The following is a 15,012-nucleotide window of genomic DNA, read 5'->3' as shown; positions in this document are numbered from 1 at the left end:
AATGATGTTAATTAAAAAAATCACTATTTGGTAACCGTCAAATAATAACTGATTCAGGCAAGAAACATAAATAGATATTAAAAAACAAGTAGGCAGAAGTTTGCATGGTAGGGGGCCTATATATAATCTCAAAGTATCTCCTATGATATACTTATTAACTTATTATTACAAGAGAAAAATGATAACATTACAGTAGGGCAGTAGTTCTCAAAGGAGTAGGAGGGGATTCTGCCCCCTAGGAGACATCTGGCAATGTCTGGAGACATTCTGTTTACCACAGTTGGGGTGGGGGTGCTACTGGACTCTAGTGGGTAGAGGTCAGAGATAATGCTAAATATCCTACAATGCGCAGGACAAAGCCACCCCAGCCCTATTGCTTAACAAAGAACTATCCAGCCCCATAGGTTAACTTTGCAGAGTTTAGAAAACATTGCAGGCACCACCCTTAGTCAACAGATTAAAGTTAACACCAACAATGAAAGGATAAACCAACATCGTGTGATTCCTGATATGACACGCTGGGAAGAACACATCACTTTTGTAATATTCCTACCAAAAAAGCACAGCCTGTACCTAATAAAGAAGAAACATCAGACAAACTCAAGTTGAAGGATTATCTACAAAATAACTGGCTGTACCCATCAAAAATATCAATACTGTGCAAGACAAATACTGAGGAACTGCTCCAGATTAAAGAAGGCTAAAAAGAACAAAGGTACAATCAGGGATTTTTGATTGCCAATGAGAAAATAATAACATAAATCTTAATTCAATCTGACATATAACCAAAAAAAGGTTTTGATGAATGTTAAGGAACTGTAAGTTACAGGCATATTAGAGTGACTTACATGTCTGGGAGAAGAAGAATCTGGTTGAACACTCTAAAAATGAAACAGAAAGATAGATTATACTACTGAAGACCTGGTAATTTTACATTAACCTCCAAAATACTTGAAATAATTTCAAGTAAATATTCCTCCCATAGCTAACAAATGACCTACATTAATTCCACTGAAACATCAACAGAAGATGAAACATCAGCTCCAGATACTGCTGTCTCTGATTTTATAACATTTCAAATCTTTCCTACCTCTTAAACTTATTATGGTTAATTAATAATTTGCATCTAGCTTAATGTTTCTGAAGTGGCATACAGCTGACAGATCCATCTTAGTGCCTGGCCCATTACAGCACGTAAGTACAGTTAGGGTAGAATGCTTTCTTAGGGTAACTAACACTCCATCACAAAATATGGGTTAGCTTATAAGAAGAATTCTAGTTCTGCTCACAAATTCCAAGCTTACTGAACAGTTCAGTGGTATTTCAATTAAATATATTATCTGCATTTTCATATCGAATTCATCAAATAAGTTAAGCTGTATCCTTGTAAGAGAATTTATCAATGTTGCATAGAAACGTTCAAAAGATATGCAGCTACCTCCCAAATCATGATTTTTCTCCCAGGCTGTGGTTCATTTCCCACAGCATACCGAACAATTTCACTAGGCTGGTCTATCACCATCCTACAGTTCTACATTGGACTAAATAAGCTCACTGAGTTTGGCATGTGACCCTTGGTTGGATATGAGACTAGGTAATCTTTAAACGCTTTCAATTTGAACATCTATCCCTAAAAGCTCTGTTCTCACCTTTCTCATTTCTGTTTATGATATTACTATTCTTCTAGTCAACTAGATTTTAAAAATCCAAAACATCTGAAAGTTTCAGTCGTCTTTTGCCTTTTCCATATCTAACCAGGTTAAGCAGTGGATAAAATCAACAGGACAAGGGACATTAGAACTAAGCAATGAATTTAAATGTTTTAAGTCAATAAAGGGATGGATTCAGGTGATCTGAAATGAAAAGCAAGAACAAAGGCCAGAAATTTTAACACAGAATCACCAAATGTAATAGGAGGGACTTATTGTTATCAGGAAGAGAGCAGAGGCTCTAAGACTGGAGTTAGTATACTACTATCAAAGCAGAGAAACTGGGAAAGGAAAACATCAGAAGATGATGACGTGCCATTTTCAGAATGTGCCCAGCTGCCTGTTAAATGTATAGGACAAATGCTTGTGAGAAAGGTGAAGCCTGTGAGATATAAATCTGGACATAATTCATATACACGGGCAACAAAGTAATAAAAGAGGATGACTCCACTGACAAGGAACTGCAAACTGAGAAGAGGGCCAAATAAAACCTGGAGAATTCTCATAAATTAAGAAGTGGTCAAAAGAAAAAAGAATCATCAATGAAGGAAAATAAAGTCATTTTAAAAGTAGGATAATCATGAGGGTAGTATTAAGTCACAGATTAATAAGGAGAATATAACAATGGAAGAAAGTATTCACAGGTATTTAAATGATGCAGCACTTAGAGAATGAAGACTAAAAACAGAACAGAGGTTAGGCAATTAGAGATTATTAGCCCACAGAGACTATAATTTTGGTACTACAATGAGGAAAAAAGTATGGATGGGTCCTGAAGAAATGGAGCAGTTGACACAGGTGTACACTATGTCTACAAACAGAAAAAAAAAAGAAAGGACAGCTGATGGTATAAACAAGACTAAAGAAACAGTTTTCATGGGAGAGGGCTCTGTATGAAACTAGACAAATAGTAGGGGAGGGTATAGCTCAGTGGCAGAGTGCGTGCTTAGCATGTATGAGGTCTTGGGTTCAATCCCCAGTACCTCCATTAAAAAATAATTAACTTAAAATAAATAAATACATAAATAAATAAACCTAATTACCTCCCCTCCTCAACCAGAAAAAAAAAAAAAAAATCAGGGGAAACTAAATAAATAGCTTTAAGAATAGGAGAGGGTTCTGCATGTTAGTATGTATCAGGCAAATAACCCACACAAGCAAGAAAGGAAACAGTCCATGTCACTAGCCTAAGCTAATTTCACAAGGAAGGTGAACATTTTGGTATTTGATTCTCCCACTTATGGAAAACTTAAACTTGATAACATTTGCTATTTTAGAGTCACTACGTAAACAAAAGCAAAGCGGCACCAGCCTTCTGCTTTGTGTATCCTAAAAGAACGTATATGCTAGTTTTGACATTACTGTATCCAGCAATGACGAAGTTTAATAAATTTCACCTACATAAGAAGTCTTAAGATATGAGAGTGGGAGAGTTAATACTGATAAATTAAACAGAAATGAATCTCAAAAATTCAAATTCTTACTTTTAACAAATGGCCAATTATTTTCTTTTAATGTAAAAAAAAACTTGTATGAAGCTTCATTTGCATATCATTATTTTTTAAAGTTTACATGTCCCTTTTTCCCCTAACATAATATACATCCAAGGAAAACAAATCCAAAAATTACTATCTTAGTATAATTCAATGAATGATACAAAATCTGCTTTTTAACAGAACTATTATTCCGAAGTCTGAAAAGAAAAGACATGCTGGTACCTTAAGTAGTGAGTATTGACAGCTGGCTATCACCAGGCAGAACTGCAAGACCCAGATATCTCTGAAGAAGCCTTGTATGAGGAGAATAGATCCCAAAAAAGCCACAAGAATAGCCAAGATGACAGCTAATACATTCTCCAGGATCTCACGATTTCTGTAGACAGAAAAATTTGTAAGTATATCATCTCTATGTGAAATTAATGAAAAAAAAATTAATGAGAATGAAAAAAGGGAAAACATCAATATGAGTTCCTATTACACTTGCTAAGATTTTTTTTTTTTGGTGCTGAGTTTGAAGAAGGTTTTGGATCATACTGGAAAAGTATGTTTCAGTTTATGTGGAAAACTAGCACAAATTCTTATGTGCAAATAAACCATGCTATAGTGGATTGTGAGGTTCTAATTATAATGCACAATATAGTTTTAATTCCTATTTTATAACATTACTCTTCTTAGCATCTACTTTTCTGTCAAATTTGTTGCCAAATAACTAAACCACTTGGATGGTAAATAAAGGAGATATACTAAAATACAAGTTTGAAAAACAAAATCTCAAAACAGCTTCTAGACAATTAAATTGAAAAGTTATTTATATGACAAAGTTTGTAACCAAATTTTGATAACAAGTGGTTTCATTTCTCCCATCTCTAAATCTGAGATAATCTGAAAATTTATTAAGATTACTTCAGTACAAGCTCTTACATATACTGAGAATGAAAGCAGTGATAAAGACCATCAGTACTACCTCTATCAATGTTGCTGAGACAATTCTACATTTTACTAAACTGACACTGTAAAAGAAGCAATGTGATGCCCAAGACACTACATATGGTAATTAAGGTGATTTTTATATGTCAAACTGAAAATAAGAATCTGTCTCATTACTTCTTGGGGAAATTTTATCCGTAAAATATTAAATATTCGCTACAAGTCTTGGTTTTAAAGAACGTTTACTGACACAAGAACATGCTCAGTGCATCTGCCACACAAAAAAAGCAGGACAGAAAACTGCACAGAAGACATAAGTTCCATTATTGAAAAAACATACACATGAAGGTTTAAAAGCACAATCTATCAGTACGCACTACTAATACTGGTTCTCTCTGGATGGAAGGATTATGGCTGGTCTCTACCTTAAAATCTTTCTAAATATTTACCCCCAGAATGGGTAAAGAATTACTTTTATAATCACAAAAAGGGTTTTATTTATTTTTCACTAAGTCAATGCCCTATTTACAATCATCAATTGACCTAAAAAATAGAATCCACGAACATCTCTGTACTATTTCATTTGATAGTTCTCCCAGATTAAAACAAGTTCAATAGTATTTTCAAATCAATAACCACTGGTATTTTCCTTTGTTCTTCCACAGCAGCTGCAGAATTCCAGATCTGCTGATCCAACGATCCCCATCGGTCCTACTACATTATATTCTGTCCATGTCACTCATCACAGAACATGTGCTCTCCTTTTGGCTTTTGTGTACATTTTAACTTTGATGAATCCCATGAATCCCAACTTGTTCTTTCACTGATCTTGTTTTTGATGTCACATCTGAGCAATTTAGCCTACCCCAAGGTCACAAAATTTTTATCCTATTCTGCTTTTTTCTGAATTTTATGTTTTTGATTTTACATTTAGGCCTATGATCCATTTTGAGTTAGTTTTTGTAATAAGATACAAGGCAAGGATACAAGTTCTCTCTTTTTTTTTTTGGCATAAGGAAACCCAATGGTTCCAGCACTATCTGTTGAAAAGCCTATTCTTTCTCTACTTCACTGACTTGGGATATTATTTTGACACTGTCTAGGCCTGGAGTTTTCCTTATGGGAAGGTGTTTAATTACAACGTCCATTTATTTAATAGACATAGGGCTATTAAGGTAATGTATTTCTTTTAGAATGAACTTTGATCATTTCTATCTTTCAAGAAATTTGTCCACTGGCAAATTTATTTACATATAGCTGTTCATAATATTTTATTATCTATTTAATACCTGGAGAATCTGCAGTGATATCCTATCTCACATCCCTGGATATTGGTTATTTGTAAGTTTTTTCTTTCTTTTTTCTTTTTTTTTTTTTCCTGATCAGCTTGTCTAAAGGTTTACTAATTTAATTGAGCTTTTGGTTTCCTTGATTTTTCCCTGTTGTTTTCTGTTTCCTCATTGATTTCTGCTTTGTGATTTACTATTTCCTTTCTTCTGCTTACTTAAGCTTAACAAAGTTCTTTTTCTAGCTTCCTAAGGTGGAAAGTGAAGTCAGTGAATTGCCATTTCTTCTTATTTAGTGTTATAAATTCTCCCAAGTACTGTGTTAGTGGTATCACAGAAATTCTAAGTTGTGTTTATTTTTCAGTTCAAAACATTTCTAATTTCCCTCTTTATTTCTTCTTTGATCTATGAATTATTCAAAAGTACTGAGCTTCCAAATATTTAGGGATTTTCCAAGGTTCTTTGTTACTGATTTATAATTAACTCCACTGTGGTCAGAGAACACACTATGTATGACTCTCATTCTTCTAAACTTGAACCTTGTATTATGGCCCAGAAACATGGTCTACCTTGGTAAATGTTCCATGCGCACTTAAAAGAACATGTATTCTGTTGTTATGAGTGGAGTGTTTCATAAATGTCCACCAACTTAGACTGGCTGATGGTATCCTTGCTGATTTTCTACCTGTTCTATCAGTTGTTGAGAAAGGCCTGTTAATTCAACTATAAAGCATTGTTTTAGATATAGAAACATTTAGGATGGTTAAATCATATTGATTAATTGACTCCCTTTGTCATCATAAAGTGACCTTCTTTTACCTTGGTTAACTCTTTGCTCTGAAATCTACTCTGTCTGACATTAATTCAGCCACTCCAGCTTTACTTTAATTAGTGTTAGCATCGTATTTCTTTTTCAATCTTTTTACTTTTGACCTATTTCTGTCCTTATGTATAAAAGTGCATTTCTTGTAAGAAGCAGAGCTGAGTCTTGGTTTTTTTCTAATTAACAATTTCTGACTTTACCCAACTATCATCTTGTCATTTATTTTCTATCAGTCTGTTTTTGATCTTTTTCCTTTTTCTGCCTTCTTTTAGATTAAGAGAGTAATTTTTATGAATCTATTTTATCTTTTTAAAAAATTTACTAGCTATAACTCTTTTGCTATTTTAGTGGTTGCTTTAGGGTTTACAGTATACATTTTATGAGACTCTACTTCACGTGACGTAATACCACTTCACATACAGCATAAAAAACGTACAATAGCACACACTTTTATATATCTCTTCCTGGCCTTTATGCTGTTATTTCCATGAATTCTACTTTTACTTATATTATAAATCACATGATACATCATTATTATTTTTGTTTAAGCATCCAGTTATCTTAGAGATTTACCAGCAAGAAAAAAATCTTACATATTTATCCATGTTACTTACCATTTTGAGTGACCTTTGTTCCTTTGTGTGGCTCCCTATTTCATTTGGTATTACTATCCTTCTGTCTGAAAACATATCCTGTAACATATTTTGTACTGTGAATCTGCTTGAAAAAAATTCTTTCAGTTTTCCCTAATATGAAAACATCTTTATTTCATCTTGGTTTTTAAAAGATATTTTTACTTGGTATAGAATTCCAGGTTGACAGTTTCTTTCTCCTTTCAGTACTTTAAAAACGTTGCTCCATTATCTTCTCACTTACATTATTTCCAACAATAAATCTGGTTTCTTCCTTACAGTTGCTCCTCTGCACAAACTATGTCTTTTTTTCTCCTGTGGTTTTTAAGACTATCTCACTGGTTTTGAGCAATTACGCGCCTTGGTGTAGTTTTTCTCATGTTTCTTGTGCTCAAAGCTCATGGAGATTCTTCGATGTGTACGGTTATGGTTTTCATCAAATTTGGAAAGTTTTCCATCACAATTTCCTCACAGTTTTTTCTCTCTCCCTGTCTCCTGAAGTAGTCTCATGGCTTACTTTCATTTTGTTTATACGCTCTTTTTGGGGGGATAGGAGTCGGGGAATGGCTGTTTTCTTTGTTTCATTTTGCATAGTTTCTATTGCATGCTTTCAAGTTCACTAATATTTCCTTCTGTAATGTTTATGCTTCTTCTGTAATGTCTAATCTACCGTTAATCCCATCCACTCTATTTTTCATCTCAGACATTTCAGCGTTTGCCACTAAGGCTGACTTGGGTCTTTTTTTTTTCCCCCTAATATCTTTTGTGTCTTTACTTAACTTTTATTAACATGTAAAGTGCAGTTATAACTGTTTTAATGTCTTTGACTGCTAATTCTGGTATCTGTGACCATTACAGCTTTGTTTTGGTTGATTCATTATTTCCCTCTTTATAAACCATGTTTTGTTGCTTCTTGTATGCTTGGTAATCTTTGACTGGATGGCAGACATTGTGAATTGTAACTTTTTATGTGCTAAGAATTTCTGGATTTCTAAAAATCTTCTTCATCTTTGTCACGGTACTTGGAAACAATCTGATTCTTGCACGTCTTGCCTTTACGACTTGCTAGGTGGTTCTGGAGCAGTGCTCATGCTGAGGCTAATTACTCCTGACTTTGAAAGCAACACTTTGCAGTACTCCGTACAACGTAGCACAAAATAGGAATCATGAGCTTCTTTAATCTGGCAGGTGGAGACAGGAACCACTCCCAGCCCTGTGTGCCAGGCACCATTTCCCTATTTCTTTAACATAATTCTTAACCTGGTTTTAGCTAGGTTCCTCGTACATTCCCTTATCAATATTCTGCTGAACAGCTGAGGACACTCAATACAAATCTGAGGTTCTCCCCAAGCAGCAATCCTCTCTGTGATGTCCTGTCCTATAGACTCTAGCTGCTCTGGTCTCCCTGGAGTCTTAGCTCCATCTCCTCAACTCAGGAAAGCTGCAGGAGTCCACTTCAATACTTCCTTCCTATGTCACAGCCTGGGAACTCTACAAAGGCAGCAAGCTGGGCAACCACAGGGATCACATAATCTGCTTCCCGTCCCTCAGGGATCACCATCCTTTGCTGTCTGATCACCAGTGTCTTGAAAACCACTGCTTCACGCATTTTATCTGTTTTTTGCTGTTTCAGGTAGGAGATTAAACTCAGGTCTTGTTACTCCTGCGTCCACTGGAAGCAGCATTTGGTCACCAAGTTTGTAACTGACTAATGTTGTTTACTCTTAAGATTAATGCTAAGAAATAGTGAAACAAAAGCTTCCTCTTACATCTTTTATATTTAGAGTCATATTATGTATAACCTTTTGATCATTAACACCTCATATTCACTGGCTTTTAAGTATAACTGCATGATTCTTATTGATAAAAAGGATTTTTAAAATAAATATATTAAAACTGCCACAGAAGAGTGTTTAATGGACTCAAGGGAGTCAGTGTTTGGAGCCCCTATTAACTAACTTAAATTTTATCTCAAGACAACCAAAATAGAAAACATTCTCCAATATGGAAACCAAGTCAAAACCTCAATGGGTAATTTGGGACATTTCAATTTAAAAATAAAATCTGCACACATCTTTAATATCACAGTGTATTCTCACCTATCAAACAGGGCCAAAAGTGTGAGTCTGTCAAAGTTAATGCCGATCCATAGCTGGGGCAGGATCCAAAAGCGGTAATAGTGTTTAACTTTTTGGGCAGCTTCTTCTGTTGGACCGTAGGTAGCTGCCAAGTCAGGACTTAGGTCAATGTCTTGTTGTTCCAACAAATCTGTATCGATGGTCAATAGTCTGTTCAATCGAATCTGTGGAAGAGAGAGCTAAAAGAAAATCAGCATTGAAAGGCTTAAAATATCTTTAATCAAGTCATGATTCAGGGGCTACCCAAGAGCTTGCAGATTACCTAAGCCCCCTGAGTTCTCTGTATTACTCCACTCTTGTGGGTACTTTGTGAGCATTAGAAACTACAGATGACAACAATAGGAAATGAACTACAATAAAGCAAATCAATTGATAGGCATTTTGGAAAGATTTTATTAGGAAGTATTTGAAATGTTAGCATTTTAGCCCTGTACAGATAGTGAATCACTAAAAACACTCACAGTGAATCATTAGTAGCTTCCCTTCTCCTTGCCAGATTTGAGGACTTTTCTCATTAAGCAATGAACCTCACTATGATGTTAATTCTAAGCTCCTCTGCATTGGATTCAATGCCTTCAATTCTCCTTACAGTCTGTTATCACTGTTACTGCTGTTTTGAAATCCCTCCCACTTTCCTTTATTTTTGTCTTGGCAGGCTGCTCATCTGAGACTGTACAGATTATTACCACATTACATTTCTTTAAGCTTTAACTCATCCATTCACCAGTTCAACAGTTTCCCCTTCCTCTGAAATGATCAAAAGTTTACTGTCTCTAGCACAGCACTAACCAGCATTTTGCTATTCCAAGGCTCCCATACCATTTAACAGTGAAAAATGCTACTATGCCATTTTATATAAAGGACTTGAGAATCCCCAGATTTTAGTATCTGCACGGGGTCCTGGAACCGATCCCCTGCTGATACCAAGGAACGACTATAACCATTTCCCCATTTCTGCTTTCCTATGGAGTTACCAGAAATATACTGCAGTAAAAAAAGCAAGGACAGTTTTTATTTTTCAAGCATACATGGGAGTACAGTCAAGAAAACTTGCTTCCTATATATAACAGCCATTTCTACCTCTAAGCATTGACAAATACCTCCCCAAACACTTGTTTTTCTTACGCTCTATGCCATGGTTTCTCAATCTGGGCACCACGTATTCTCAGCCAGATAATTCTTTGCTGCGGGGGCTGTGCTCTCCACTGTAGAATGTTTTACAGCATCCCTGGCTTCTATCCACTAGATACCAATAGCATTCCCCTGGTTTTAACAAGCAAAAAGATTTCCAGACAGTGCCAAATATTGAAAACCACTGTTCCATGCCAATTCACATCTATAGTTTTAAAACTCTGCTCACAATTCAACATCTTCAGGAAGCCGCACTAAATTTATTTACTCATATCTCATACATTGTTTATAAGGATTTCATCTGTTTTATCTTTTCTAAGAACCTCAAAATATACATCTTGATGGCAAAGGCAGTGTTATCTTTTTTAAATAGCCCACTGTACCTCATATGGCATTTTTTATACAGTGATATCATCACTAAGGTTCCCCTACACACACTCATATATGAATAACTAGTCAGATAACTGTACCAAAATCATAATATTCAAAGTGTAGTTTTAAAATTGGCACAGTTAAAAATGACACAGATTATGACACTGGTGAGTAAACGGACCTTTACATACCCTCAGAAGTGTAATTACTGATTCATACATAGCTAATCAAACTCTATGGTACTCTATGTTTGTTTCTTAACAAAGGATTTATGAGAAGAGATCCACTTTGGGACAGCAAAGGTGATCTTGTCATAGTTTTCAGCAACACTGATATTTTGTAACTTCATTAATTTTCTAATTTGTACAGCTACACGATCTGGAAATACATCCATTTTATAAAAATAAAGGAAAACCTACCACATCATGTGGATAAAATCGAACTGAGGTAGAACTGGATACATGAGAATCCGTGTCACTAAAATATAATGAAAAAGACTTTAGGGAATAAACAGCTTGTCAAGTAGTAGAAAGAAAAATAAATCCGTTAATAATTACATGGTATCTACACTGTCTTCACTTTTCCATGTAAACTTCAAAATACAAACGTGAAGTTTCCTAGAGTTGTGATTAAGAGCATACATAGCCTCTGGGCCTGAGTATCAGTACTCAAATCTCCCCATCAACTGAATGAGAGCTTGGACAAGGTATCCGACCTTTTCATACTTCAGTTTCCTCATTAGTGACATAGGATAAGAGTACCTCTATAACAAGGTTCTTGTGAACATTGTTTAAGAAAGCAATTAACATACTGCCAGAAGCACAATACATTTAACCTATGATTTAATAGGCTGAAACGCAGCAATTCAGTTTCCACAACTCAGTCAAGTTTAGATGTCAAAGCTTGAGACCTTACCACATTTATGGTGTTAGGAACTGTTTGTACCCTGAATTATACTGAACATAATAATAAGTGCTCCCATTGCTCCTCCTCCTCCTGCTTCCACTGGTACAAAATCATCTAAACGCTCCAATTCAATCATTTTTGAGGGGGTGAATTCTGAAACTGGACTAACAGAGTTTAAAGAGTGTAGCTTTCTAAATGTTCTATCTTTTCAGCATGCTAAGTGACCACAAGAGCCTACTGCTATAAATGGCCCCTTAGAACTGAAATAACTCAGTGAATGCTGCCCATAGATGTGCAGCATTTAAATAGGTGTGTCCCATTATTAAAAGGAAGTCTTAAAATAAGAATCAAATGACCCTCGTGGGAAAAAAAAAAAAACCAATCAATCAACAATAGATTTCAATGCAGCAACTAGAATAGATGAGTAAGTACAAATTTCAGAAAAAATTTTAACACATATTAAACTGTAACTGCTTATGTTATATGATCAAGATTTCTATTTCTTACTTGCTTTTCTCCTAACCTGTTATCTTATGTAATTCCTTACTAAGGGAAGGAGAGAAAAGAATGTATCATATGACCCATATTTTAAGAAACTCCTCCTTCTTAGAGCTGGTAAACAAATTTTAAAACAAAATGAAAGATGATCATTTAAAAAGACACTTGACCAAGCCCCTCACATAAATTTAAAAAAAGTTTGATATTACACAAAGAAAAAGATCTGATGGGTTTGAACTTAGTTGTGTAAATATTTTTCTAATAAGTTTTTCTTCATACTATATATATGTGTGTGTGTGTGTGTGTGTGTGTATATATATATATATGGAGCGAGAGAGAGAGAGAGTTAAATTTGAAATTGTGGGAAACCTCTGTCCCACTTTGAGACTACAGGAAATTTTCAATTAATTTTTTAAATATATAATAGCTTTTGTTTTAAGAATAATAAGCTTTCTTTTTTTTCTATACCAAAAAATTCTACTTTAATTCTTTGGAGACAAAAGTATAAAGACAATTTATTTAAGCCAATATAAACAAATGCTTTCAAATTAACTCTTCTATCTCAAGGCTTTAGAACTTTAAGCACAGCAATTATACACAAGTACATAGACTCTCCGAATATGACTTCACACATACCAGATATTGGATGCTCTTCTTGCTGCTGGTTCAAAATTCACAAGTGACATATCACAGCCACCAGTCTCATAAAGCGTAGAAGAGAACTTACCTAGCAAATAAATGATTTTTTTAAAAAGCCATTAGAATACTCAGAAATTTTCCTTCATGAAACACTAATTTTAAACTTATTACAATTCAAGAAAATGTATTATAATCTTCTTTTTCCAAAAGATTTAAAAATACAGTGAGCTGCATGTTATTCAGCATGACATAAGTTGAAAAGGAACCCTAAACAGGGGGGCCAAATGTCAACATATATAACAAAGGATTAAAAGTGATTTAAGTCAGTTTTGTGATAGCAGTCTCCTCTTCTCCTCCCAGCACATTCTCAAGTCAAGTAATAATATGAACAAATTTAGTGTTAAGGGTCACCTGTCCACTACATACAAAAGGTGAGCGGCCATTTGGAACACTTCTTAAGTTTTAAGATAGCTCAAACTGCAAGACAACAAATTTGTGTGACTTTCAGAGTTTTTTTATTTTGTTTTACCTTTAAGAAATGAAAAGTATCAAAATGGGTTTAAGGAAGTTCAGTGAATGAGTAATGTTGGTGATAATTAAATTACTCTATTTAATGATTACTAGTTGTAAGATTCTATAAGAACTCTATGAAAAGATTTAGGAACACCTATGCTACAGCCAAATATCTCTACAAAACTGATAAGAGGTTTAGAAATTTTACTGGTTGCAAAGGAATATAGGTTAAAAAACAAAACCTCTCTTAAAATGAACCGTATAAGATAAAATGATTTCTGATAATGGAAATTTAAAAATCTGAATACTGTCTGAAATGCATTCTTCACCATATCAATGGTGGGCAGGGAGCATAAATAAATGAATATAAACCTCCAGTAGGGCAATGAGATGAGGATTGTTTGGATGTAGTCCAGGCTGCCTTTTGAGTATTTATGAGTTTTCTGTTATTACTACCTAGAATTACTGAGGTTATAAATATGAGAAATCTAGACAATTTCAACTTGGTGGCAAAGGCTAAAAGATTTCTCTTCCATGACTACAATGAAAACAGTATACAATAAGAATTATTTAAGTAAAATCCTTGAAAAATGACAATAAAAGGTCCCCATGATATACTAATATAACGAAGGGTTCACAGAACATTTCAACAATTACTTCAGTCTTTAAAAGGACTAGAATCAGAAAAGGTACTTTATTAAATAGGATTATTTGAGTACTGTCTATGGGTCATAGGCAGAATGTGAAAACATTTTATCTTATTCTGGTGTTTTCTATAGTAGCCTTTTTTTTTTTTTTTTTTTTTTTGGTCAGAAGAATATACTCTTGAAATAAATTAGAGGCGGAAAAAAGCATTCTATGAAATGTTCAGCTTACTTGCTGTTTTTCAGGGGAGGATTACTCAGCATGCTGCTTATCTAAAAACTCTGCTTTTTACCCCTCTTTTAGCCATGAGTCATTCACTCTTAACACCTCTAACAGAAGCCAGAGTATGCAACTAAAATAAAATGATATAGTTTTTTGAGATAGGGTGGGTTGCAGAAATTGTTTATTAAAAAAAACTTAAAATACTGCCTTGACTGAGGTTTTAAAATTCTTTTTAAATGGTAACTTTTTATGCTATGCTCTTTCCTCACTTAGCATGGACAATCCAAGACTAACTGTGCTACAATAAATTTACATTAACAGAAAAAAAGAAACATCTTACCAAAACCACAGATTGCATAAATGCAAAAGAATTATAAAACCACATTAAATGACTAAATCACAGAGTAACAGAGCTGGGAGGTCTTGGTTAACCGTGTGTGACGTCCAGTAAGAATGGAATGCATAAACATTTGTGTTTATATCACATAATTTGTGTGTATTTTAGGAATAAGTTAATTCTATATTCAATAGAGTTTAAATTATTGGACTATATTCTGCATATTTACATTTCATGGGATTTTTAGTAATATAAGTCCTATTCTTGGGATACTGAAAATAACAAATATCTATATCCAACTGGATATAGAAATCAACTAAAAACTCTTTGTAATTTTCAAATGAAACAGTAAAAAGATCAAGTCATTAATACAACTATGTTGTCTTTTATGTATAGATGTCTAGTATAAAACTAATATAAAAATAGGTACATTATATAAAAAAAAAAATCTCCCCCCCAAAAGCTTTTTAAACAGAAAGAAAGCTAGAAAAATTGAGTAGTTTTATTATTACATAAATCTGTAACTCGGAATGCATACAAATCAATGACTAACAAGTAATAAAATTTAGAAATTTAAACAAGACATAAAACATGTTTAAGAAAAGGGCAGCCATAATTTCAACAAAAGTGCATGATACCAACTATGCCTTTCTCTTCCCCCTTGAGAAGCTTTTGTCTTCCTACTAACTTTACAAACACGTTCAGTGTCATTAAAAGTACACATGGCACATGTCA

General features: G+C 34.2%; 1 protein-coding gene across 2 annotated transcripts in view; it reads right to left on the bottom strand.

Annotated features, from left to right (window-relative positions):
* Window positions 1–15,012, bottom strand: part of PCNX1 (pecanex 1) — a 157,501-nt gene that overhangs the window by 57,247 nt on the left and 85,242 nt on the right. The window contains exons 9-13 of one of the 2 annotated variants that reach the window (XM_032482298.1): window positions 12,558–12,648; window positions 10,937–10,994; window positions 8,976–9,193; window positions 3,428–3,581; window positions 849–881 (exon numbers count right to left, since the gene is read on the bottom strand). In XM_032482298.1, the coding sequence (XP_032338189.1) occupies window positions 849–881; window positions 3,428–3,581; window positions 8,976–9,193; window positions 10,937–10,994; window positions 12,558–12,648 (554 nt within the window). The remainder of the gene's footprint in view (window positions 1–848; window positions 882–3,427; window positions 3,582–8,975; window positions 9,194–10,936; window positions 10,995–12,557; window positions 12,649–15,012) is intronic. The other variant, XM_032482299.1, reaches the window with a different exon arrangement.

Source organism: Camelus ferus, chromosome 6, assembly GCF_009834535.1.
Source record: "Camelus ferus isolate YT-003-E chromosome 6, BCGSAC_Cfer_1.0, whole genome shotgun sequence".
Lineage (NCBI taxonomy): Eukaryota > Metazoa > Chordata > Mammalia > Artiodactyla > Camelidae > Camelus > Camelus ferus.
This window is presented reverse-complemented; position numbering and strand designations above follow the sequence as displayed.